The sequence below is a fragment of the Eurytemora carolleeae genome, unplaced genomic scaffold (genome assembly GCF_000591075.1).
Source record: "Eurytemora carolleeae unplaced genomic scaffold, Eaff_2.0 scaffold580, whole genome shotgun sequence".
In the NCBI taxonomy this organism is placed as follows: Eukaryota; Metazoa; Arthropoda; class Copepoda; order Calanoida; family Temoridae; genus Eurytemora; species Eurytemora carolleeae.
Genome location: NW_019396497.1, coordinates 118,649 through 145,700, shown reverse-complemented (window position 1 = coordinate 145,700; position 27,052 = coordinate 118,649). Strand labels below are relative to the sequence as shown.

The window sequence follows — 27,052 nt, the reverse complement described above, 5'->3', positions numbered from 1 at the left end:
GCGCATTTTACAAAGACGACGTTTTAGAACATTTCTATAAAATGAAAGTTTGCGCATTTTATAAGATTGGAACCATATAAACCGACCTACGAGAGAGATGACATATAGAGTTTTTGACACTAAGGATATAAAATGGACTTGATTAGTGTAAATATCATATGATGACTTTAAAATGAAATTTAATCATAAATGGTAGATTTACAAATGCTTGCAAATGGAATAAAATTTGATGAAGTAAAATTTTAAGAACAGATAGGGAAGATGTTTAATCTACAGTGGTAAAAACAAGTAATTATTTGGCAATTTGATAATCCTCTAAGGACAACAGAAGATCTTAATCGAAACCTTTCTGATGTGAAAAGTCGGTAGGTCGGTTCCCGTAGCACCTTAAAATCAATTCTCTTGAGAAAAAGCGCGGCATCAGAGGCAATGTGCGCCTTATAAACAAATTGAACTCCGTATTCGTTAATACATGTTTTCAACATTCTTAGGAGTCCTTAAAGTTTGATTCAATAAAAAATAGATAAATAATACGCACAGAAAATAAGATGTTCTATATTTTAACCGAATATTTTTCTGTGGGATTGCACTGAAAGGGTTAAACTAAAATTAAAAGACAATTTTTTTAAATTTCAGAAAATTTATCTCATTTTAAGATGGTTCGGAAACTAAAATATCACGAGCAGAAACTGCTGCGAAAAGTAGATTTTGTTTCATGGGAAGCTTCAAATAATCTTCACGAGAACAAAATTATGAAGTAAATTTCAATTATATATTAGTTTGGTAGGCTAAATTGTTGGTAATTTCCGAGAGAACGATTTTTGGACCCCGCCCCCCCCCCCCTCCTATCAAGTTTGTAGATGGCTATCATAATTATCACATGGATATTATTGGTCATGTAGCCGCAGCGCCTGGCCTCCTAGCCTGTCCTAGCCGCGGCGCTCGGCCCCCAGCCTGTCCTAGCTGCAGCGCTCGGCCCAGAAGTTGTCTAAACCTAACCGTACCCTATAATAATATTTTGCTGATAAACAAGTGGACATGTACAAAATTGAAAGGAGGGGGGGGGGGGTCCAAAAATCGTTCTCTAGGTTACCCAAATTGTTTGAGTGAACCCATACGTTTAGGTAAAATTTTGTATTTCCCTCAAAAGTTTTTTATTTAATTTTATCAGGAAGGCATTACATTTAAAATTAGTTTACATGAACATCTGTAAGAATTGTAAGTGCATATTGCTAATATCCTCCCGGAGTATTTTTATAAGAAACTTCGTTCACCAATTTAATACTGTCTTTAATTAAAAGTCACCCCACTTAAATTATAATTTTCAATCCAATTTAAAAACATTACTTTTTGTGCATAGATTCTATTTCCAGGCGTTACTGTATAGATAAAAGAGAGGAGTACACCCTTTACAACAAGCTGTCAAGAGAAATCAGAGAAATTGTCAGGTTCAGATTCCAAGATATACACTTGGTTTGGTTTGGTTTGGTTGGGTTCATGTTGGGTTGGGTTGGGTTGGATTTAGAAGTTTTTTGTTAAATTTAATTTTTTATATGTATTTTTTCTTGGATTGTAAAGTCTTAAAAGTCGTCGTTAAATTACTTGACTTACTGAGCACCTTATTTACAGTTTTATCTGAAAAGCAATTTTTTCCCACCTAAAGTGTTAAATTCTGACAATTACCTTTCTTGTTTCTGCTGTTTAAGTCACTTTGATTGAGAAACTACAATTAGTTGACGATAATCAATTTTGCTTCAGAAAAAAAGGATTTAAAAATCTTGGAAAAGAGACTGATCTGGATCGAACATGTGTTTAACTGTTTAAATGGAGTGTCACTAAATTATCGTCAATATTCCATTTAACCCTGAAAAAAAAATTATTTTTTAATCTGATAAAATTACAAGTTAGTTGTTAATTTTAGAAAGATTAAAGATCTTGATCCTAAATCTCCGGACAGGGTTGAAATGAGTGCTGCGTTCCTCGAGAAACTTTACAACATTGGGCTCATTCCAACAAAATGGAATCTAGGTTAGAGTTAGTTTATATATAGTTTATCTATGTACTGTATATTATTTGATAGAATTGAAGCAAAAATGGCCTTTACACTCCCATTAATTGTAGTATTATGCTTTCATACAGCACATCAAGTCTGATTTAAGTGGATTCAATAGCTAAAAGAAATAAAATATGTACATTTATTGTGAAAGATCATTTTCAAACCCCACTTCCCCTATTTTTAAAAATATTTTTTTTTACCCAAGATATTACGTAATATGTATGTTTGCGAGAAACGCAAGTATTTTTAAAGTATCAACAAATTAAAAAAAACACTTGCCTTTTGATGTCCCAGTATTATTTTTCCCCCCAAAATCATCAAAGATCACCCCCACCCTTCCGGTGAGGCATTTCCCTGGTGAGACGTTTCCATAGCACCGGGTTAAATCTGAAATATATACACCCTTGAGTAATTTCTAACTTATTTTAGAAAACTGTGATAAGATAAACGCCAGCAGCTTTTGCAAACGTCGACTTCCTGTTATGATGGTGAGCTTGACGAATGCTAAATTAGTAATTAAATGATTAATTGATTTAGAACTTGATTCATAACTTAATTGTTCAATGATATGATTAATTGGCTGATTCATTGATCGATTGGTTGATTGATTGATTGATTGATTTTATATCTAGGTTAGGTGTAAAATGGCCCAGAATACCCGAGCAGCTGTGAATATGGTTGAGGCGGGGCATGTCCGGGTTGGTCCAGAGATGGTTCTAGATCCGGCCTTCCTAGTTCCCAGGTTAGGCAGATTTTTGGAACCAAATTTAGTGAAAAGCTAGGGAGGGATGGAGGGGGTCCATGCTGCCATGAGCCCTGCAATCTCTTTTCCAATCCACAGAGAGTTTTGGATATTAGACATATATTTTCGCCAATTTAAAGTATCAGACGATAAAAATTTGCGTAAACGACCCCTTCTGAAATTAAAAACTACATTCTAAAACCCATTTTAGCCTTTTTAGAGGATATTTAGGGCTCTAAAACCCCAATCCTCTTTTTTTGGGTCACCCTGTAGGTAAAGTTCAATTACATCTCACTATTAATTAAAGATCAAAAAAAAAAATTCTAAGTGTTTAAACTAGCCCTAGGTACTTACTTTTCTAGTGGGGGCGAAAAGGCACTAGAGTTCAGAAGCTCAACTAATTCTCAGTTTTTATTAGATCCAACAACCACGCCAGTGGTTCAAACTCCAGGGTCATGTAGATGACAGTGTAGAGATGCGCACTTTCAATAGGGTCCGAGTAGGTGATGTTGGTTTGGGTAACAGAAGACCAAACCCTATGGGAAAACTATTCTCGCATTGCCCTTATTGTCTTAATAAAGGAGTGTTGTGTAAACTAACAGAACACCATGTCATAATCGAATGCTTGAGTATTAGTTATGAGCGCAACCAATTTAATATCCCGGAATGTCTAGTCAACTCATTAGGGTCTAAAACCACACTAAGGAAGTATCTAGGGGAGGATAATGCGGGAGTACCAGAGCTGCGTATACGAGCTAGTCACATCCACAACATCATTGAGCGTTGGCAGAATATCACGACACCCTTTTAACTTCCAGGTAGCTACTGCTTCACGCCTCACTTTTGATTGCAGGGTACACTTTCGCCATCAGGATGTATGGCTAGACAGCGTCTGGTTTGTACCTGCCTTAATTAAATTTCCTTGGAGTAGTGGGAATGAGATTAGGGTGCCAGATTGAATCGGTCGGGGATTCAGCACCTGACTGAGTCCCCTTCTCGGAGTCGGTCTGGGGATCCCACGTTGGGGGTCTTCCACGATCTATCTTTCATTTCATTTCATTAGATCCAACCTTCGACTGAATTTAATGAATTCGAGCTGCGTCGCTGAATTTCCCACTGTTAGTTCAATTCAAAGTTAAAGATTAAGGAAAGGATTTGAATCGGTATTTAAATTTGTACCAGCGGTAGAGATTTCAAATTTTAATATAAATATGAATACTCCCAAAAAAAGATGAGTTAAGTTTGGCGGAATATAATGTCGATTTTTTTAGGAATATGGAGGATTTCGTGACTTGGGTCGACACCAGCAAGATCAGGCAGCATGTCCTGGAGTACAGGGATCTCAGAGACGATTACGATGTACACTGTTGATCATCATTTCCTCGCATTTTTTAAAATTTTTTCCGTTTCCTCGAGTTTTATTAAAGTCCCGTGGGAGCATATTTTTTAAATTTTCAGATGTTTTGAAATATAAGAAATGGACGAGGAGGGACAGTTTGACCAGCCGGATACATTTGACCTGGAACTAGAGCTAGTCAGATGGGTTAAGGTAGAATATTTTAACATTTATGAGATTTCAAAATAAAAAGTTAAAATCGAAAAGCAGTAAAAACATAAATTAAGAAAACATGTTGAAAAAAACAAGATGGAATGAGAAAAAGATAAAAAAGGCTTTTTTTAGGAAAAAATATTTATTATAGATTGCCGGAGTAAAAACTATTCCCCCTGTAATGTGTAAACCTGCAGGACCTATTATTCAACACTATGGACTAGATTCAAAATCAAGGTAAAATATTANCCCCAATTTCGTAAATTTAAAAAATGCTTTTCCATTTTAGAAAAAATCTACATAAATAACAAAGGGACTGAAGAAATTGATGAAGCTAAACAAAGATTGAATTTTTCTCTCTATTGATAATTTAACCCAAAAATTCATTTATATTTTTCAATTTATTAAATATAGACCCAAAATAAATGTCGTTATTACCGAGGGCTGGGGGGATATTATTCAAGAAAATATACCCCTGTCGAAGAAAGTGTCGTTTGTAAAAAAAAAAAAACTACTTTTATTGTTGAATTTGTCAAGATGGCGCGAAGCAGTTTGTATCATGATGCTAGTATCAGATCCTCACATTACTAATGACGGGGTCAACAAGCTTGGCCGCCAGCTAGCACAGCTCTTCAGACAGGATTTACAGGTATAATATATTTAGGGACCAAGTTGTTCATACAATATAGCGAAATAAAAAATGAAATTTATGTTACTAGACTTCTGAGGCGATTTGTACAGCCCTTAAATGATAAATTGAAGATATGGGAACTGAAAGCTCTTCAGCTGCATGATTTGGTTAAACGTTACTCCGTTCTTTTCTTAATATTTTAATTGTAGTTATGGGAAGTAAAAGCTCGTCAGCTGCATGATTTGGTTAAACGTTACTCCGTTCTTTTCTTAATATTTTAATTGTAGTTATGGGAAGTAAAAGCTCGTCAGCTGCATGAATGGGTTAAACGTGGTTTAACCAATGTTAAACTTCTGGACAGAACACTAGCATACTTCCAGGTATTACAGGGGTGTACACTGGACATATTTAGGTGGGGTGAGGGGGGGGGGGCATCCAATTTTGTGCTTTTGGTAAAATATTTTAAATTATTTAGTAAAAGGGAAAGTTGTAATTTATATCAGTATTTTATATTGTTTGATTTTTACAGATATAAAACTGTTCTTTTTAATTTTGTTCTATTTTATTTCGTAACAATTGATTGATTGATTGATCTGAGAAATTAATCTGTATTTTATCTAGAATCAGACAAGTTGGTTGCAGTATATTAAAACCTTAAAGAATCCTATACCAATGATAGAATCTCCAGGATTCCCAGGTAAATCTAGGGAAGCTTCGCGCCCCATATACCAAGTTTAAAGGCGTTGTAAACGTTATTTCAAGTGGCATGTGCGATTCACAACTGTGCCTTTCACTGATGAGGAAAATAACCTTAAACTCATTGTTTTTCTAACTGAATATATATTATTTGCTAACTGAATATATATTATTTTCTAACTGAATTTATATTATTTTCTAACTGAATATATATTATTTTCTAACTGAATATATATTATTTTCTAACTGAATATATATTATTTTCTAACTGAATATATATTATTTTCTAACTGAATATATATTATTTTCTAACTGAATATATATTATTTTCTAACTGAATATATATTATTTTCTAACTGAATATATATTATTTTCTAACTGAATATATATTATTTTCTAACTGAATATATATTATTTTCTAACTGAATATATATTATTTTCTAACTGAATATATATTATTTTCTAACTGAATATATATTATTTTCTAACTGAATATATATTATTTTCTAACTGAATATATATTATTTTCTAACTGAATATATATTATTTTCTAACTGAATATATATTATTTTCTAACTGAATATATATTATTTTCTAACTGAATATATATTATTTTCTAACTGAATATATATTATTTTCTAACTGAATATATATTATTTTCTAACTGAATATATATTATTTTCTAACTGAATATATATTATTTTCTAACTGAATATATATTATTTTCTAACTGAATATATATTATTTTCTAACTGAATATATATTATTTTCTAACTGAATATATATTATTTTCTAACTGAATATATATTATTTTCTAACTGAATATATATTATTTTCTAACTGAATATATATTATTTTCTAACTGAATATATATTATTTTCTAACTGAATATATATTATTTTCTAACTGAATATATATTATTTTCTAACTGAATATATATTATTTTCTAACTGAATATATATTATTTTCTAACTGAATATATATTATTTTCTAACTGAATATATATTATTTTCTAACTGAATATATATTATTTCAAGTGAGGTTTCTTCTTTAATGTATCTTTTGGATTTGCGGCAGAGACAACAAAGGGAGGAAATTGAAATAATCTATCTAATACTATAGAAGAAAGATAATCTTATTGTTACTCAGATTAAGGTCTGAACTTGGAAGAGACAATAAAGGGAGGAAATAATCTATCTAATACTATAGAAGAAAGATAATCTTCCTTATTGTTACTCAGATTAAGGTCTGAACTCGGAAGAGACAATAAAGGGAGGAAATAATCTATCTAATACTATAGAAGAAAGATAATCTTATTGTTACTCAGATTAAGGTCTGAACTTGGAAGAGACAATAAAGGGAGGAAATAATCTATCTAATACTATAGAAGAAAGATAATCTTCCTTATTGTTACTCAGATTAAGGTCTGAACTCGGAAGAGTACCTTTGTAAATCCAATATGGCTCTACAAATGGAGGATCACTAAGAACTATGTCCAATGTTCTCTGAAGTTTTGGTACTTGCAAATTGGAGGTACTTCGTGCCTGATCCTAGTAATAAGTTTCGCATCATATCAAATTTTGAAAATTAGAATAAATTAAACAAATTCTATTGGAAGGAATAGACAGCAATGCTTCTAAAAATATGTAAGGAACTCAATGGAACGAATTCTACTAGAAGGAACAGACAGTAATGCTTTTAAAATATTTAAGGAACTCAATGGAACAAATTCTATTGGAAGGAATAGACAGTAAGGCTTCTAAAAATATTTAACGATCTCAATGGAACGAATTCTACTAGAAGGAACAGACAGTAATGCTTTTAAAATATTTAAGGAACTCAATGAAACGAATTTTACTGGAATGCTATTTTAGGAACTCAATGGAATGTATTTACTGAAAAGAACAGACAGTAATGCTTTTATTGATATTTTAGGAACTAAACGGAACGAATTATACTGGAAGGAACAGACTGTAATGCTTCTAGTGATATTTTGGGAACTCAGTGGATCAAATTATACTGGGAGGAACAGACTGTAATGCTATTAATGATATTTTAGGAACTCAATGGAACGAATTCTACTGGAAGGAACAGACTGTTATGCTATTAATAATATTTTAGGAACTCAATGGAACGAATTCTATTGGAAGGAACAGACTGTAATGTTACTAATGCAGGAACAAGATTTCTCAAATGGAAAAAATCCAGATTTCTGTTCAAGGTAATTATTTATTTTGAGTCTTTTTTACCTGTCATTGATAATCACAAGTAAAATTTCAGACCCCCCTCCCCCTCCCTTCTCCGCATCACCATTTATTTAAAAGAACCCGGGACCGTTATTAGACTACTCTAGATAAAATTACAATGTGAAAATGGACACACATACCGTTTTCTCAAGAAGTTGATTACAAATTTTTCTTGTCCATTCATTAGTTGCTTTAAGAGATGTCATTAAAAGATTGAGGATCTAAGGTATTGAAGAAGTTGGATGTTATTGCTTAGAATTTTGATAACTGGGTCTTAAAATTCCGGATTTAGATCTCCTTTTTATGTAAAGGCACCAAGGAAGGGGTTTGCGAATGATAAACAAAAATTGCGATATTATGTGTGGAAAAATATGAAAAACAGAAAAAATATACACCCCTACGGCCTTTTTACTATTAGTTATAATTGATTTGACCTTTGACCCCCTTAAAACTACGGATTTGGATCAAAAGCATTATTTACAAATAGATTATAAAGTACAATAGGTGGCAACAGAGAAATGGACCAATTATACACAACGTCACAAGTGTCAAATATATCAAGGAAAACGAAATTTTCTCACATTAGTAGACATGTTTTCCAAGATTAAATTAAAAAGTGTAAAAACAGAAACTAAAGAACACATAAAATTGCACTTATTTTACTGTAAGAAAATTCTAAAATTATCACTATTATTGAAGATTTGTCGGACACAAAAACTGAATTGACACTTGTGACGACAGAATACAACTGTACTGAGAGTGTACAAATTCTACGTTGCCATCTATTGTACTAGAATCTATTTGATTATTTATACTTTGTTCAGGTGTGGTTTTAGAATGATAATAACAATAATGATAATTATTTGTTGAAAAATCTAGAAAACACCCCTTTTCACTTTAAGTAAAGTTTTTTTATGTCTTACTCTTTTTAGATGTGAATGCACCTGAAATAAATGGTTTTTGAATGATTACAATAATAATCATAATAATAATAAAGGTTGTTTTTGGTTTGTTGGACAGATGTACTCACCTGTACTGCTGTGGAGTGCAGTACAGTGTACACAATAGTCACAAACTGAGCACAGAAATCTACTATAGGTGTTACTCGGCTGAGATACAATAGCAGACTGACACAATGAATGATTACAATAATGATAATAATAATAAATTGTGGGAAAATCTAGAAAACTTGTTAAAGGTTGTTTGGTGAGGAGCCGGGAAAATGGAAGTTGAAGATGGAACAGTTTAAAAGATGGATAGAAAAGGGGAAAAATGATCCTCTGCCAGAGTACTATGGAACGGGTATTTATTTTAATTAAATAATTGTCTGCGCGAAATGATTAAATTAATGTTTTTTTTTTTCAATTTAAAAATTGATTTTTCGAATTGTGGTTTCTCTCGTAAAATGACTTGTAGATTTTTTGTGCAGTGACAAATAAGGAAATTAACAAAATTCAACACTTTTCAAAAAAATTGTGGATTCTAGGGGATCGTCACTTGAAATCATGTTAACAGTCTTTTTAAAGTTTAATGAATAATAACTTTTAATTTTATACTTCATATTTTCATCTCAATTGCTATTTGGGGCTTCTTTTTACCTGTATTATTGCCGTATACTTTACTCCTCACATTTTAAAAATAAGTTCGGCAACGATTATGCAAGTTCAATTTCTTTATTCCAGGTAAGAATTGTCCAGAGTGTGGATTGTTTCTCTGGGATACCAGGAGTTTTCTCAAGCACATGAAGAGAAATCACGGACTTAAGGAAACAAAAATATACAATTCATAAATTAAATCTTAACCAAACATCTCTTATTACTTTGCTTGTAACCGACAAACGTCAAAACGACTGTACCGATCGGGCCTAAAATTTGTGCGAAACCTCAAATGACCACATGGAATGTTTATGAATGAATTTCAAAAATTGCCTCCTAAACTATCGATTTTCAGAAAATTTTGAAAATCCACGAAGAATTATTAAGTCCGCGATTGTTTTATAATGTATACGAAAAGAAAATATTCACAGATAAAGCAACAATTAAATAGGTTGAAACCCCGGCTTTGTCAGGAAACTAAGATTCATCTACAAAAATCAACCCACGAAACAAAACATTTTCAATCAAACTAAAAACATTCTCCGAACAAGTCACCCAACCAAAGGAACAAATGTTCAGGGGTTTATGGGTTAACATCGGAAATAAAACAAACACACAATAGACAAAGAACAAACAGAAATTACTATTATAAATATATATTGTACACTTGGTTTCTTCATTTGCTGCCATTCTTTACAAAAATCAGAAATTACAAGACTAAAGTGAAGAAGCAATGTACATCTGGCATCATGTAGTGATGAGGCATGATTGCTTTTCAGGCCAACCTAACAAGGGACTCGTAACACTTTGCCTAGAAAGGTACTGACTGCCTGACGAGCTGAAAGACAACTTTCTTATTTAAAGTTTTTCCATGAAAATAAAAATAAAAATAAAAATTAAAACTAGAGAGATACGCAACGAAAACCTGGGATAATGATTATTTTTTCTTAATTCTTAATATTTTTGTAATTGTACCAGATACGGGACAAGGAGAAGTTTAAAGAAAACTCATTTAATACACCTCCTCAACTTTACATTCCAGGTAGACAAGGGAAGAGGAAAAATAAATAAAAATAAATAAATCTACAAAAAGTGTAGCAGAATTTTGATATCATTCTTGTAACTTGTCTTGCATTTTTGTAACTTGAATTATTTTTACTCAAACGTTTAAACTTTAGGAGAAACCTCCGATACAGAGGATAGTTCAGCGTGTACTCCGACAGATCCAGGAGACAGATCCAACCCTCTCTCCTCTCCTTCTCTCCCCTCCAAACTATCTCCGTCAAGGGAATCTCCCACTCTTCCTCCTCTCTCTTTCTCTCCGTCCCAACCTGTCTCATCTGCTTCCCATTCCAGCAAGCTGTATACCCCGCATAGAGCAACTAAGGAAGGATTTTAATCGTTAAATTATTGAATATTCATCATTTACTTTCAATTCTGTCATATCAGGCCAGTTTTTCATAATAATTTGGGAAGGGATGTGGGAAAAATGTCGTTTTTTTTTATTTACCCCCCCCCCCTATTTTACAAACGTTGTGGAAGCTTTAACATATTTTTGAGTAACAATGAGAAATAACCCGTTTTTTATATAGTAAAACTAGATTATCATTGAAGTATAACGGTTTTTAAGAAATCAATTTAATCTTGCATGTATCTCTTTAAATGGAGAGTCAATTGAAAAAACGTCGACAGCCCCTTTTAGATTAATAATAAATCCGCATGAATAGAACTCTATCGTGAACTATTCCTTGGATTCTTCGGACTCGGAACCCTCGCTCCTCAGTCTAACTCTACCGGTTCGAACTGCAGCTAGCAGGTCAGGAGTGGGTAGAGATGCAGCTAGCAGGTCAGGAGTGGGTAGTGATGAAGCTAGCATGTCAGGAGTGGGTAGTGATGCAGCTAGCAGGTCAGGAGTTGGTAGTGATGCAGCTAGCAGGTCAGGAGTGGGTAATGATGCAGCTAGCAGGTCAGGAGTGGGTATTGATGCAGCGAGCAGGTCAGGAGTTGTTAGTGATGCAGCTAGCAGGTCAGGAGTGGGTAGTGATGCAGCTAGCAGGTAATGAGTGGGTATTGATGCAGCTAGTAGGTCAGGAATGGGTAGTGATGCAGCCAGCAGGTCAGGAGTGGGTAGTGATATCAGCTAGCAGGTCAGGAGTGGGAAGTGATGCAGCTAGCAGGTCAGGAGTGGGTAGTGATGCAGCTAGCAGGTCAGGAGTGGGTAGTGATGCAGCCAGCAGGTCAGGAGTGGGTAGTGATGCAGATAGCAGGTCAGGAGTGGGTAGTGATGCAGCTAGCAGGTCAGGAGTGGGTAGTGATGAGGTCAGGAGTGGGTAGTGATGCAGCTAGCAGGTCAGGAGTGGGTAGTGATGCAGCTAGCAGGGCAGGAGCGGGTTGTTTTCAGGTCGTATTTTGCCCATATATTCAATCAGAGTCAAAAGTTGACAAAGATGAAGAAGAGAAAATGGTTTTAAATTTTTTATGCTAAATAAATTCTTTTCTTACAACATGTCAAATTTTGACCCTGACAGAATAAAACGATCCAAAGACGATACAAAAACGAACGCGTTTTAATGGTCGTTTTTTGGTCGTTTTTCGATCGTTTTTTTTGTTGTTTTTTCCATATTTTTTTAGGATAAAGAATAAAGATATTGCAAAGTGCAATAAAAGCAAAGGAAACATAATTCAGTTTGGTTTGAGCAAGAAACTATTTTTGTTATTTGCTCAGATGGATGGAAACCTTTAAATAACTTTTTCTTCTAGAGGGATCCTTGATTGATAATATCAAAAATTTTACATAACCATTTCTTGTTCGATTGACAAATAAATTGATAAATTAACTTATTGATCGAGTAATTGATTGATTGATTGAATGATTGGCTTTTGAATTTATTTATCTATTGATTGATTGTTTGATATTTTTTGATTGATCGACTGATTGGGTTATTAATTTATTTGTTGATGGGTTTGTAGATTGATTGATTGATTGATTAATTGATCGAAAAATTTAGGAAGGAGAGTCCTGCCAGCACAGATGAATTAGTATCATGCCCAGAATGCAATTACAGGTATCTATCTATTTCTGTTACACCTTAAAGGGATGAAACTAAAAAGGAGTCAAGAGTTAAACAATTTGCCAGAAAAACATTATTCCACATTATTAATCAAATAAAGCGGTGAATAGGGAAAGATATTCTTTAATTGAGGGGCCACTGCAAATTACACCGTTAGTCCCTTTAAACATTAATCTCATGTTTGTTTAGGTGTTCCCACAGCAAGATCATTAATCACTTAATCAAGTGTAAAAAAGCTCATCAGGCAATTTTTATCCAAATATATATTTCATGGTATGAGATGCCATTGTATTGCGCAAGGTTACAGATTGCTTAATGTGATAGTATCAATCATTTGCCCCCTCTTTGAAAATCTTTGTTTTTGAAAGGGGATAGTGGAGATGTCATGTTTGATGTAGGGGGTGGGGGGGGGGGGGGCCTGCCTTCATTTTTCGTTCAAATCTTCTAAATTTTTGGCTGCACGCCTAATTAGTAATCGAAATTCATAAATTAAATCAAATTGAATTTTAATGACCTCTAATGACCTCTAATGACCTCCACAAATAGATATATTTCAACTATGGCGTTATGCATATTAAACGAATATAGTAGCAGCAACAAATCCAGTGTTTGGCCTTCTAATGACCTATTACGACCTCTAATGACCTAAATGACCTCCAAAAATGAAAATGTTTTAACTATGGCTTTATGCATATTAGTTAAAAGCTATGAACTCCAGAAATACAGTAGCAGCAACGAATCCAGTGTTTGACCTTCTAATGACCTCTATTGACCTAAATAAACTCCAAAAATGAAAATGTTTTAACTGAGGCTTTATGTATATCAAACGAAAATTAGGAACCCAGGGAATACAGGAGCAGTAACGAATCCAGTGTTTAACCTTCTAATGACTTCCAATGACCTCTAATGACCTAAAATGACCTCTAAAATGAAATGTTTTAACTATGGCTTCATGCATATCAAACGAAAGCTAGAAACCCAGGGAATACACTAGCAGCAACCAATCCATTGTTTAACCTTCTAATGACCTAAATGAGCTCCAAATGAAATGTTTTAACTATGGCTTTGTGCATATCTAATAAAAGCTAGAAACTCAGGGAATACAGTAGCAGCAACAAATCCAGTGTTTGACCTTCTGATGACCTCTAATGATCTCTAATGACCTAAAATGACCTCCAAAATGAAAATGATATTACTATGGCTTTATGCATATCAAATGAAAGCTATAATCCAGGGAATACAGTAGCAGCAACAAATTGAGTGTTTGACTGAGGGGACCCCCAACCTTGCTGTGAATAAAATCTCCTTGAAGCAGAAACATAAAACAGAATAGAAATTATATTTCACCCTATTCATTTAACAAAACCCAGCTTCTTTTCTCTTTGATGCTACTGTATTCCTTGGGTTCCTAGCTTTTGATTTATATACTTATAGCCATAGTAAAAACATTTTTATTTTGGAGGTCGTTTTAGGACTTTAGAGGTCATCAGATGGTCAAACACTGGATTCGTTGCTGCTACTGTATTCCCTGGGTTCCTAGCTTTCATTTGATACGCATAAAGCCATAGTTAAAACATTTTTATCTTGATGGTCATTTTGGTCATTAGAGGTCGTTAGAGATCATAAAAGGTCATTAGAAGGTTAAACACTGTAGCTGTGGTTGTATAGAATACTCCTGTGCTACTCCTGTAGCTGTAGTTGTAGAGAATTTCGCTTTTAGCTACTCCTGTAGCTTTGATCTACTTCCGTAGTTGGCGAAATACTCCTGTGCTACTGCTGTAGCTGTAGTTCTAGAGAATTTCGCTTTTAGTTACTCCTGTAGCTTTGATCTACTCCCGTAGTTGGCAAGAAAGTACTACTTCTTTGAGTTTTTTTAGTTCTTAAATGTAACATAATCGCTGAAAAGAGATGGATTAAAAATAAAATTTTAATTCGATTATATTTTAATAAGAATGTATTGGATAAAGCTTTGTGTCTGTAGGCCAATAAACCTGACCCTAGTCCTCCTCAGAATAAAAAGAAAGCCGTTTCTTCGCCACCTAAAGACCGGACTGAGTCCCCTGCCGAATTCCGGCGGGGTGCGTCTCCGCCAGCTGTCCGCCGTGATGTTACTCCTCCTCCAAAGGAATGAAACACTGTCATTTTGGAATTAAATGACCATTTTTGATTTTTTCATATACTCTAAACTATATTTTTAAAAATTTTCTTTTTTACCCTCTGATTTAAAAAATCACAACAAGTTTGTTTAAACTTTTAAACTTGTCTATTTGACTCTGTGACAGTATTTTATAAATCAGACGCCCCCTCTGCCAATCACTGAGATTAAAGAATCCTTGAATGTGAAGTCGATAGTGAAGAAAGTGTTCTGGAAAAAGTACGAGGCCGAGCGCCTGGAGCACGAGAGAAACATGCTAAAGTTGAAATCCCCGGAGCCCTATAAATCTCCGGATAGTTCATATCGGTCTCCGGATGGCCACAAAACCCCGGATCCGGACAAACCACCGTTAAAACTAAAATTATCCCGCAAAGAAGGTTGTCAAGAAACTCCTTGTTTTGAAATAAATAAACCAGTAATAAGCAGTATTTTGAGGCAACAGAATTTTCGTAGATTTTCTGCTAGTTCTCCTCAGGAGCCAGGGTCTCCCTGTTCACTTCCCAGATCACCGGTTCATGTCATATCCAGCACCTCCTTATCTAGTCCTAGCAGGGTACCAGAACATAATCAGGAGATAACTGATATTCGAGATTATTCTACTAAACCCCAACCATCTTCTGATGTTAAAAATGAGCCTGTAATCATGAATGAATTAAAAAAGGACTCAATTCCCATCTTAGAACCAGCTCCGAGTAGTGTTAAACCAGCGGAACCTATTCTCCAGAATTTTATTTCTGAATCCGCCGACGTTGGCCGACTTGGCCGACGACGAGGACGAATGATTGCATGTCCTCTCTGCGGTGTAGAATATGCTCTAGCCTCTAATCTTGAGAAACATATAGACAAGGATCACAAAGACACAAGTAAACCCGCAAAGAAACGCTTTAGAAAATCTTCAGAAATGTCGCCGCCCAAGAAAATGCGCAAATTCCGTGGAGATTTGAAAGACACAGTTTCAATAACTGATGTTAGTAGTGGTCCAGGTAAAGATTAAACATTTGATCTCTCGGTTTATTTAAAAATATCTTTAATTCATGGGGAATTTATTATGTTTTAATTAGGAATTGTTGACCCGGTGTCTATCTTGAACCCAGATCAGGTTTCCTCTACGGAGACTGCAACGCCTGAGGTTGAACGGCGGAAGTTGACGGAATACGAGATATTTCAATCCCTTCAGCTGCACGCGGAACGGAAACCTGAACGGAAAAAGGTTTCCTGTGATAAATGTGGCAAACTTATACCTCCGAATAATATCAAAAGGTAGGATTTTGTCTATTTACAATGTAAATTCTTTAGGACAAATACAAAGTTCAACTAAATAGTCATGCTAGCAGCAAGCATTGATTTGTCAAGCTGTGTAAATTGTTCATAAACAATTTTGGGAACGGACTAACTTTGAAGTGTAGCCAATATTTGGTCCTGATTTTGTAGTTCTTTCAATGAAGATTTCAAAGCTTTTAAGGATAAAATATTCGCTTCTGTTTTAGAATATTTTTGTGTCGTTAAATTCAGTTTGATTTTTAAATCAGAAAGGCATATTGTATACTGTTGAAACTGAACAAACTGTCCGAGTGCCTGTCTTAGACTAAAGGTATATTTTTTTTGTTAAATTGATTGATTGATTTTTTCAGACATCTTGAACGACATGAAAAGATAAAATCTGGAGAAATCACTAAATCTCCGGGACCTGGCCGGAAACTTAAGGTTTTTTTTTTAATTTTTCTTAAATGGAAAATTTGAATTTGTTTTTTTTCAGCTTTTTCTTAAGTCATGGTGAAAAAAATTAACTAATAAAAATTCAAAATTTTGATTAGATATCCATAATCCATATTCCATACTGTATGGTTAAAATTATTATTTTCAAATTTCAATTTTCTTCCGTTTTCAGCAGAGCTAGGTTTGTGTACATAATGACGAGTTTTCTTCTCTAGGTTTCCAACCAGATAAAATGCGTGAAATGTGAGAAGATGTTTCCGAAAAACCTGATTAAGCGGCATTTAATGAAACATAAACGAGGTAAAATTATATTTTTGCAAACGTTGAATGCCAATTTCTTTAAAAAAAAGTTATTAATGCCTTAATTCTTAATTTTTTATCCCTATCTTATCTTATACCTTTTCAACCCAATGTCGTATACTTGTGATGTTACAAATTATAAATTCTGTGAGATTGAATAGTCCGTCCGTTTAGAATAAAATGATTTTGGAGTGCAAAAACAGGATTGATCTTCTAGTCTAATTTTATTTAATTATAACAATCTTTTTCATGTTCATAACATTTTTATTAATTGTATTAAATAGTCAACATAAAAAACTGTTTTCCAGATAAAAGTTAGATTTAAAGTTTCTACGTTAGACAATATATTAAAATCTCAATTCCGACTTGCTTTAAGATTTTCAAATTAAAAATTATTAAGGTCGTTTTGCCTGTATAGCTTGCTTAATTTTGTTATGAAAACATGAATGCTTATTTAAATTTAAATGTCGTCATCTGTCATCTTAATTTCAGAGGAGAAGGTTCAAGCTAGCGAAGAAGAAGGGATTGGTATACCAACCGGTCCGGTGGAAGACGACCGGATTCCTTGTGTGGAATGCGGGAAAATGTTACCGAAAAACGCGATGAAGAGGCATATGATGAAACATGAGGTGGATAATCTAGGTAATAGTCTCTGTAATATATACAGAGTTTGTAATGACTTTTTATATTCATTTTGAATCTCAGTATGGAAGTAGGACATCCCTAAAATCTGATTTTATTTTATCTAGATTCTGGAACAGTACTGGACGCGGAAAATATCAAAACTGAAGTGGATTCAGCTGACAGTATGGAGGCTCCAGAACCGGTTCAGGTATGTTTTACAATTATATCTACATCACGGTTATATATAGAGCCCCAATACATACGGGGGGAGGCATGACAAATTGAAAATCGATTGGCAACTTCTATACATCTTTTTAAAACTTTGTCACCTAAAACCTCAAGTTTTTACCCCTCCATGTGAAACTTTTTTCTCTGAAACTTAATTGTTATCCTCAACTTATCATTTAAAACTCTAAAAGGATTTGGCGCTACGCAAAAAGTTCCTAAAATACTGGCAATATACATTATCTTAAAAGATCTAAACCATGTAATATTTCTTTACAATGACATATTAGACTTTAATTCAAAATGTAATGGTAATAGTAAAATCCATTAATATATTATTCTAAGAAGGAAAAAACATTTTTCAGGAGAAGAGAAAGTTAGAAAGAAAGAAGATGAGATGTGAAGAGTGTGGGATGCTCTGTGCTCCAAATACGTTCAGGAGACATTTAGACAAACATAGGTAGAATAGTATTAATTGATTTCTTCGGTTTGATGAGGTTCAGGCTGGAAAAAGAGGAAGGACATGAAACTTGGACTTGAAAGTAAATTCCGGCTTTTGATTGTGTTGATTGGGTGAAAATAGATTTAAAGAGAAGTCAACCAACCGATTGATTAAATGATTATGACTGACTGTTTGTTTGATTAAATGATTGATTGTTTGGTTGATTGATTGATTGATTGATTGATTGATTGATTATTAAGAAGAGGAACAGAGGTATCTAATAAGGAAGTTTATGCTCCTATTGAAATAACTCCAACTAAGGTAACAATATGTAAACAAACAAAGTGTCAACCCCCCCCCCCATCCCCATGAAAATCATTACAAAAAATGTTAAATTTTTTTTTTAAGATTGAATGAATTAGAAATATTTATACTAGTTAATACTACTAAGCAATCTCCTAGAATTTAATCATGCTTATTATAATCCGTGGTCGCTTATGGGGTTAAAATTCTTCTCGATACTTACTAAATTCAACCTCAGAAACTTTGAGCTTGATTGAGTAGTTAAACCTGGTTCAATTTGAAGCAACCAGTAGTAGTTGAACTCAGTTCAAACTGAACAAATATGATCCGCATTCATAAACTTCCAACTTAGGAGTATTGGGAGATGCAAAGTACAGAACCTTCTCCTGGTTCATCAAGTGCAACACAGGCATTACCAATTAGTACCTCAAGATTACCAAGCACACTTCCGGCACAGGTATTAATTACTAAGGGTCATGGGTTAACTTCCAAGAGAAGACTATATAGAGATAACTCACTGTTCATATTTCCATATTTCTGAAATTATATTGTTAAATTTTTAAAGTTTCTTTCTTAAATATCAAAATCCACAAGAGTGATTTAATCTTTCTAGGTCGTACTTAAATTTGTATACATTTTCAAAAACACTGAATAAGATTTTTTATTATTTGTTTAAAACATAAGATTGGAAGGAAATATTTACCTAATTCTAGGAGAGAACAAGATCTGGCTCGGCCCCTACCGGAGATACAGAGAGTAAAATAGAACAGGTCGTGAAGGCCGTGAAGACCAGTAAAGCATCTCTCAAAGATTTCCAGGGTGAAGATGAAACGGATTCCTGTTCAACAATAATAACCGCGAAAGACAGAAAATCCACTAACGAGGAGGAAACAAAGATGGCGGAAGATAAAATGGCGAGAGATAATATGGCGGCATCAAACGTGGAGAAAAATACGAATCCAGTGGAAAAATCTGAACCAGTCTGTAAAGACGGAGATGAGAAAATCAATAAGAATATTAAGGTTTGTACATTGTATTATTGATAAACTGATCGATGTATATTGCATATTTCAAGGTTTATTTATTTGATTTTTACAGATAAAAAAGTTGATATATTGTTTGATTTGTTGGTTTTTAAAATTTGCTCATCCGTTGAATGAGCAAATTAGACGAATGATTGAATGGTCGAAAAAAATGGTCAATCGATCGATTGATTGATTGTTTGAATTATTGATTGATTGGAAAATATTGATTGATTGATTAGGATCTGAAGGAGCAGGAGCGCTCAAGAATATCAGGATCTGAAGAAGAAGGGGAAACCTCTCTGGAACTAGCCGTCAGGTCCGTAATTTGTTCGGTGTTCTATCGATTGAACTAATAATAGATTGGACTAACGTTCGTTTGTACTAATGTTAAGTTAGACTAACGTTTAATAAGACTTTACTCCTGTTAAACAAATATTTGTTCAATTGAACTATTATTTCAATTTTTTTTAATTACCTCATCAAGTTTCGACAATTTCTGGGCTGATTGGTGCGGCTAGTACATTTTAGGTGGCCGAGCTCCGCGTCTAGGACAGGCTAGGGGGCCGGCGCTGCGGCCAAAGATTTTTAAACTGATGGTGCGATGATTTTAGGAAAGTTGTGAGCTACAAGATGACTCCAAAACAAGCTCTAACCATATACAATCTACAAGCCAAGGTATTGAAATAAATAAAAGTATAAAATCTTTTATTTAATAAAAGGGGCTGGAGGAGATCCAGTGTCATTAGAAGGTCAAACACTGGATTTGTTGCTGCTACTGTATTCCCTGGGTTTCTAGCTTTCATTTGATATGCATAAAGCCATAGTTAAAACATGTTTCATTTGGTGGTCATTTAGGTCATTAGAGGTAGTTAGAGGGCATTAGCAGGTCTAACACTGGATTCGTTGCTGCTAGTGTATTCCCTGGGTTACTAGCTTTCATTTGATATGCATAAAGCCATAGTCAAAACATTTTCATTTTGCAGGTCATTTTAGTTCATCAAAGGTCGTGAGAGGTCATTAGAGGGTTAAACAGTAGATTCGTTGCTGCTACTGTACTCCCTGGGTTCCTAGCTTTTGCTTGATATGCATAAAGCCATAGTCAAAACATTTTCATTTTGTTGAGGTCATTAGAGGTCATAAGAGGGTCAAACACTAGATTTGTTGCTGTTACTGTATTCCTTTGGTTCCTAGCTTTTGTTTGATATGCATAAAGCCGTAGTTAAAACATTTTCATATTGGAGGTCATTTTAGGTCATTAGAGGTCGTTTGAGGTCATGAGAGGGTCAAACACTAGATTTTTAGCTGGTAATGTATTCCTCAAAAGTTCAAACACTGGATTTTATTTGCTGTTACTGTATTCCCAGGGTTCCTAGCTTTCGTTTGATATGCAAAAAGCCATAGTTAAAACATTTTCTATTTGATGAGGTCATTAGAGGTTATTAGAGGTCGTTAGAGGTCATTAAAATTTAATTCAATTTTATATTAGAAAATTCGAATACTAATTATGCGTGCAGCCAAAAATTGGAAGATTTGAACCAAACAGGACATCTCCATCCCCTTTTGAAGAAAAAAAAAGATGTCCAGCTATAGCTAATATATTTTTATTACTTAGATGATAATAATAATACTGTTTTTAGGTCTTGTTTGATAATCTACTGGGAGAAACTGATGAGGATAGAATGGCTATTCTCAATCTTGTAAGTTTTTTTTTCAATAGAAAATTTTTTTTAAAAGAAATCATTCTTCGCAATTTTTAAATAATTGTTATAATTTTTTGTTTCTATTTACATTCGGATTTGTAGATTGTAGAATGTAGATTGCAGTTGGTTGATTTGGACATTTTGAAGGCATCATTTTTTAGTGCTGGGGTTTCTCCTTCTCTTCCCTTTTTCCCTTTGCTATTCACCCATCCTTTTTTTTCCTTTTTTAAAATTACTTTGTGAATTGTGTAATGTATTCGTTATTTGTTAAATTTAAAAAGTAAAATGTATCTATAAAACTTTGGAGGGCCAGCCAATCAAAACAACCAGAAATGGTTAGGCTGTAGCCCTGGCTAATAATTGTTTAGTAAAAAATTATAAAATGTAAAAATGTATTTTTTATAATGTTAGCCGAAATATATATCTATCTATCTATCTATTTTGACCAAGTCATCTTTTATTCAAATTTCTGATTGCACATTTATCCTTTTCTTGATAAGGTTGATTTGACCCCTGCCGGCGAGCAGAAGATTATTCAATTCTGTGTCAAGAACGAGGAACATCTCAGCTATAAATCTGTTATTAACTACGTTAAGGTAATTGTAAGATATCTTGGGACTGTCGTATTTGAAAGTGATTTCAAGAAAGACATGTCTGATTCACAGTGGTTTCCAGTTTCCACCCTTATTGTGGACCATATTGTCGGTTTTTATAGCTTGAATAGTGAAAATGTTGGCAACTTCCTTAATTTTTTACTGTACTAGAAATCCGCATGTCACATTTAAACTCATTTCATTATTGATAGGATATATAATTTTGGATTTTTTTTTTGGATTTTGTAGATTTGTCATCAGAGTTCCAGATAGGAGCATAGAAATGACCTCTTTATGTATCCAGCATTTTACTCATAGGTTTCTCATTCCTGCTGTTCCGGTATTTTATCATATAAGGACTTGAAAGTTTTTATATTTCCTGCTCTTTTGATATATTCTGGTAATTTGTTCCATTTCTCCGCTACTCTGTTGGTGAAGAAATTTCTTCTAACCTCAGTCCTGCATCTGGTTGTTAGTATATTTAATGCATCAGAAGATTGCCTGGTAACCCTGTCTGATTCTTCTCCTGCAGTCTGGAAGAACTGTCTCCTGTCTACATCGTCGTAATTGTGCATTAGTTTGAACACTTGAACCATGTCATATCTAATCCTTCTTTCTTCTAGAGATTGAAGACCAAGCTCTTTTAACCTATCCTCATACTCCTTGCTTTGCAGACCTGAGATCATTGTTACAGCTTTCATTTGTACTTTTTCCAGAACCAATTTGTCCCCCTCTTGCCAGGGACAGGGATTATTTTATCATAAAAATGTTGTGTAGTGTAGCGGACATATTAATCACAAATGAAAGGTCGCTTGAAATTTCCTCCTACAGTCCCTTCAAATGTTTATGTTAACTGATAAAACCACAATCTTGTTTAGGAGTTGAAGTTCAAAGATGGAAATACCGAGTTCAATCTGTCAAGATTACAAGCATACAGGCGAGTCATTTAAAAAAAAAATGTTTCATAAACTTTGTGAGAATGATACGTTTTCTCCTAGATGGTGGTACGCATTCAGGAAGAAATTCGATCTCAAGATTACAGCAAAGAAGAAATGATAAATCTGTTGGCGGTTCTGCGAAAACCTCCATTTTGAATTTAAGAAATTTATTAAGAGTAGAATCCTTAGAATCGAAGACGATATTTATGCATTACATAATTGATTTATCAAACATGATCTACCCTACCTTTACAGATCCAAGATACTTATCGCGCCATATTTTGTTCATACGTAATCGATGCCATTGCGTGACGTTTTGAATTCCAAGATCTGATTCTGGCTCAAGTAGAGTCAAGAATAAAAACAGTATTTGCTTTTTAAAAGTTGAATATTAAATATTGTTATTTTATGTAAACCATGTTATATACAGATATCTATTGTTTCTCAAAAAGAACAAAAAACAGTTAAAATCCTCATTCCTTGGCAAATTCTCCTAAGAGATTATGTCGGGCCTATGTATTGTAACTTGAAACCTCTTTAACAATTTATGTATCCATTTATTTATCAGTATTTTGCATTTATCAAACCTATTTTTACAGTGCACGCTGTACATATTTGAATATTTGATACTTTTCGACTGTATTACAAAACATTCATTTTTTTCAATTGTTAAACGCGTTTTTTATTTTATTTTTTGCTACAATTCGGAAAAATTAAATTCACTTTTATCTGAATAATACTCTAGTCCTACGAGAACATTGCTGCTAATAATTGCCATTATTTTGAACAATAATCGTTCATTAGTTCTACCAATATTTTTTCTATTAGAACTGTTAATATTTGTGCCAAATTTATAATGCAATATTTTACTACGTAAAAATCCATCCCTCCCTTCACAATTGGGGTGCTTCGCCCTTTAATCATTTTTATCTCAAACTATTCGTACAAAATCTCGTTGCATAGCTAGGGATGGGTATTATTAAGGTCCGTATTTTTATCTCAAACTATTCGTACAAAATCTCGTTGCATAGCTAGGGATGGGTATTATTAAGGTCCGTCTTTAAACATTTTAGGGTTTTTTAATTATATCTTATTTGAAAATTGCTCAATAAGTTTGGACTTCTTACATTTCGCAAAATAATTACTCTGAGCAATGTTGTTCACGAAAAGCATTTTTAAAAAACTATTTTCCAAACTTTTTGATGAATATCTTTGGTAGGAATAAAAGCTTTGAATGAAGTTCAAAAGAAAACTTCAGATTTTGCTGTTCCATCACATTTCAAGTTTATTTAGAACAGTTCTAAAGCCTAAAAGCTTTGAATGTTTAAAACCCGGATCTTTTAAGGAGGCCCTTAGCCCCTGTTTATCTAGTTCTCAAACTCAATATTAGATATATATAGTACTAAATTAGTTACCTATCAGAATGTAATTAAAATGTTGAACCGGCTTTTTGTCGGATTGTTTAACGATATGTTTCGCCCGTTTACTTACAGTATTTTTCAGATCTAAAAACAGATAAGATGGCGGTTAAAAGAGCCGGCTCAGGGTGAGTGATTATATCTTCTATATAATACAGCCTTTCGCTCACATTGTGCATTTTATAACATTTTTAGCGCAATGCAGGAAGCGCTCTGGAATTTCTAGCCTTATTACACACGCACATTTAAAAGTCAACGCTGTATTTAGCATTTATTGAGCAAATTCTTCTTACAGCATCCAAAGTGGTGGAAAACTGAAAAATAATCACATTAGTTTTATAAAATTATAATTACAAAAAATGAATATTTTCTCCAAANAATAATAAAAGTTTCTTATCACTTTGACATCAGATAATGAATGTTTTGAATTCTAGCAGCTTCATTAAGTTGATCAACCAATTCAAGCTCTCCTTCATGATGAACAACTGCCACCTTCCTAGCTGATCTTCGGGTTTGACGGAAAACACTCTCATTCTGATTTTTGTACTCAATGTTGACAACTCGGATAACATTATCTGCAGATACTTCTACAGACACTACTCGTCCAAGTCTCCAGACAGGTCCTCCGAGGGCTTTCTCTTTATCTGTTTTTAGAAAGATCACAAGATCCCCAACTTCAACAGAACCACTACTTCTTCTCCACTTAGGGGGTTGAGGGATCAGGTCCAAGATTCGTTCAGTCTTCCAAACTTCCCACCATGCTTCTGTAACCAAGTCTATCTGCTTAATCAATCTTGAGGGAACACTGAGCTGAACTTGTCCAGACAATGACCGCTTATTATTTCTGCCGTGAATAAGTCGGGCTGGAGTGATCAAATCAATTTGATCAAGTTTAGCTGTTCTACTTCCAATACATATAGGGAAGCAATTGAGCTCATTGCTTATAAAAGCAAACGCTGTCTCATATGAAAGGACATCAAGCTTGAGTCCTTTATAAATCTGGTTGAATAGTCGCTTGACCTCTAGAATACTTCTCTCAACTACTCCATGGGCATTATGCCCACCCACAGGACAGGTAACAAACTCAATACCAACTCCATAGTTAATACTGAAATCTCTTGTTATATCCATAGAAGCATACTCCATCTCCTTAAATGCTTTAACAAGCTGAGACCCTTCATCTATATAAACTTTACTAGGATGGCCAAACCTTGAGCTAAATCTTATATATGCTTGAATAAACGCTGCAGCATTATATGCTTGCATGCAGTGAACTGAGATAGCACAGGTGGCTGGGTCTTTAAAGACTACACCATAGATTTTTACCGTAGATCTATGGTTATGCTCACATGAAGCACTCATTGGACCAAACAAATCAATTTGTACATGATAAAAAGCTGGTGCAATGAGAAGCCTAGATGGGTGAATACTTCCCATTTCTACTTCTAGGAGCTTAGCTCTATACCTCTTGCAGAATGGACAAGCTTCTCTTATTTCACTTGCAAGATCTCGTCCTTGCAATATATAGGCAACATTTCTTGATTCTCTCAGGGTTGCAGCAGAATTACGATGTCTAGCACCTTCCTCATGACAATTCACCATTATGGCGTATGCAACAGGAGAATATCTATCTAAAATTGGTTTGACAAACATCAAGGGCTCCAGGTCTAGTCCACATTCAGCTTCTTGCCCAATCTCTTGTCCATCAACTATCCTTCCTGTGTATCTGAGAATTCCATCTTTGCCTAGCTCGGCGTGAGTCCAATCCTTCTTCTTAGCAAACTGTTTTACCTCTAAGGTTGCTTTAGAGAAAAAGTAATTAGAAGATCGCTCTATTTCCCAGTTTGAGATAACAAGAGATTTACGGCTTGAGATTCCTAGTTCTAACTCTTGTTGGGGGAACCACTTTCTCTTCCATTTTCTAACCCTGTCTAGAAACCTGAACACATAGCAAAGTATCCGCAGGGTTTTAGACCATCTATACAGGTTTGGGTCAATCAGGTATTTAGAGAAACTACACCTGTCTGCAACTCGTGACTGAATATTAATTAACACAATCCCATTAATATCTGGTGCCTTCATCTCTTTACTAGCAGTTCTCTTTTCTTCACTTGAGAGGGTTATCTGTTCTATGGTTCTCAGGGGCATCTGATCAATCTCCATTCTCATCCAGTCCTTGCCACACAGCCACACAGAATTGGGGGCCATGTCCACAGGATTCTCCTGCCTAGTTCCAAGATCTGCTACATTATTCTCTGACTCCACGTGAAACCAGGTAACTGGGTCCGAGAGTCTTCTTATTTCTATTACTGCATTTCTAACTCCAGTTTGCAAAGGTCTCTGATCTTGGGATAACCAATATAAACAGATTGTACTATCAGTCACATGGATAACATCTCTCAAGTTCTTTCTAAAAACTCTTTTCACACAGTATGCCAGTGTAGTAGAAACCACAGCAGCTTTTAGTTCAGCTCTGGGTACTGTGAGGTCTGTTACAATCTTACTCTTAGCACACACAAGCTGGACATGAAAGGAGCCATCAGTACATTTAATTCTAGAGTGTACTGTAGCAATGGCAATCTCCTTACTAGCATCACTAGAGACAATTAATCCAACATCTAGTGATTCAGCATTTGGAGGAACCACTGTTCTTCTAAATCTCAATTCCTTTAGTTTCTGAATATCTTCCAAATTCTTTATCCATCTTTCCAAGTAAGTTTCTGGAATCTCATCATCCCAATCAAGCTTGAGGGGTATGAGATCATGGAGATGTAGTTTCAACTTTGCAGTTGCTGGTGTTACCAGGCCAAGAGGATCAAATATCCCTGCAGTTTTACCAACCAATGTTCTTTTATTGAACTTTCCTTTAAGAGCCACTCCAATATCTCCTTCTACTGGATCAGGAATTTTTCCTCTTTTAGGTTTACCAATGTAAAGTTTCTTTATGTCAAGTCCAAGCAGGTCTTCTTCTGGGTCCCACAATAGGCCAACTACTCCAATATGGCGACCATCCTTAGATACAAGTTC

At 34.4% G+C, this 27,052-nt stretch overlaps 2 protein-coding genes across 7 annotated transcripts; both read left to right on the top strand.

The window, feature by feature from the left end:
* The first annotated feature begins 609 nt into the window (after positions 1-609).
* On the top strand, positions 610-4,257 carry LOC111704406 (U3 small nucleolar ribonucleoprotein protein IMP3). The gene is made up of 6 exons (XM_023476636.1): positions 610-757; positions 1,374-1,448; positions 1,922-2,028; positions 2,486-2,544; positions 2,689-2,798; positions 4,070-4,257. The coding sequence occupies exons 1-6, from the start codon at positions 657-659 to the stop codon at positions 4,167-4,169; spliced, it is 552 nt and encodes a 183-aa protein (XP_023332404.1). The 5' UTR covers positions 610-656; the 3' UTR covers positions 4,170-4,257.
* LOC111704405 (uncharacterized) lies at positions 4,257-24,111 on the top strand. Of its 6 annotated transcripts, none has more exons than XM_023476634.1 (32): positions 4,257-4,347; positions 4,499-4,584; positions 4,885-4,996; positions 5,266-5,358; positions 5,600-5,675; positions 7,796-7,895; positions 9,119-9,222; positions 9,603-9,685; positions 10,494-10,557; positions 10,694-10,902; positions 11,243-11,331; positions 12,524-12,580; positions 12,776-12,830; positions 14,568-14,711; positions 14,884-15,724; positions 15,803-16,001; positions 16,373-16,445; positions 16,673-16,757; positions 17,250-17,399; positions 17,507-17,589; positions 17,972-18,066; positions 18,309-18,369; positions 18,704-18,808; positions 19,065-19,373; positions 19,616-19,692; positions 19,988-20,051; positions 21,014-21,073; positions 21,577-21,672; positions 22,548-22,606; positions 22,668-23,246; positions 23,592-23,648; positions 23,964-24,111. In XM_023476634.1, the coding sequence occupies exons 1-30, from the start codon at positions 4,276-4,278 to the stop codon at positions 22,723-22,725; spliced, it is 3,759 nt and encodes a 1,252-aa protein (XP_023332402.1). In that variant the 5' UTR covers positions 4,257-4,275; the 3' UTR covers positions 22,726-23,246; positions 23,592-23,648; positions 23,964-24,111. The 6 variants fall into 6 exon arrangements, with proteins under 6 accessions (XP_023332402.1, XP_023332400.1, XP_023332399.1 ...); XM_023476632.1 differs by having other exon boundaries at positions 23,953-24,111; XM_023476631.1 differs by having other exon boundaries at positions 23,592-23,659; positions 23,953-24,111.
* The last annotated feature ends 2,941 nt before the right edge of the window (positions 24,112-27,052 follow it).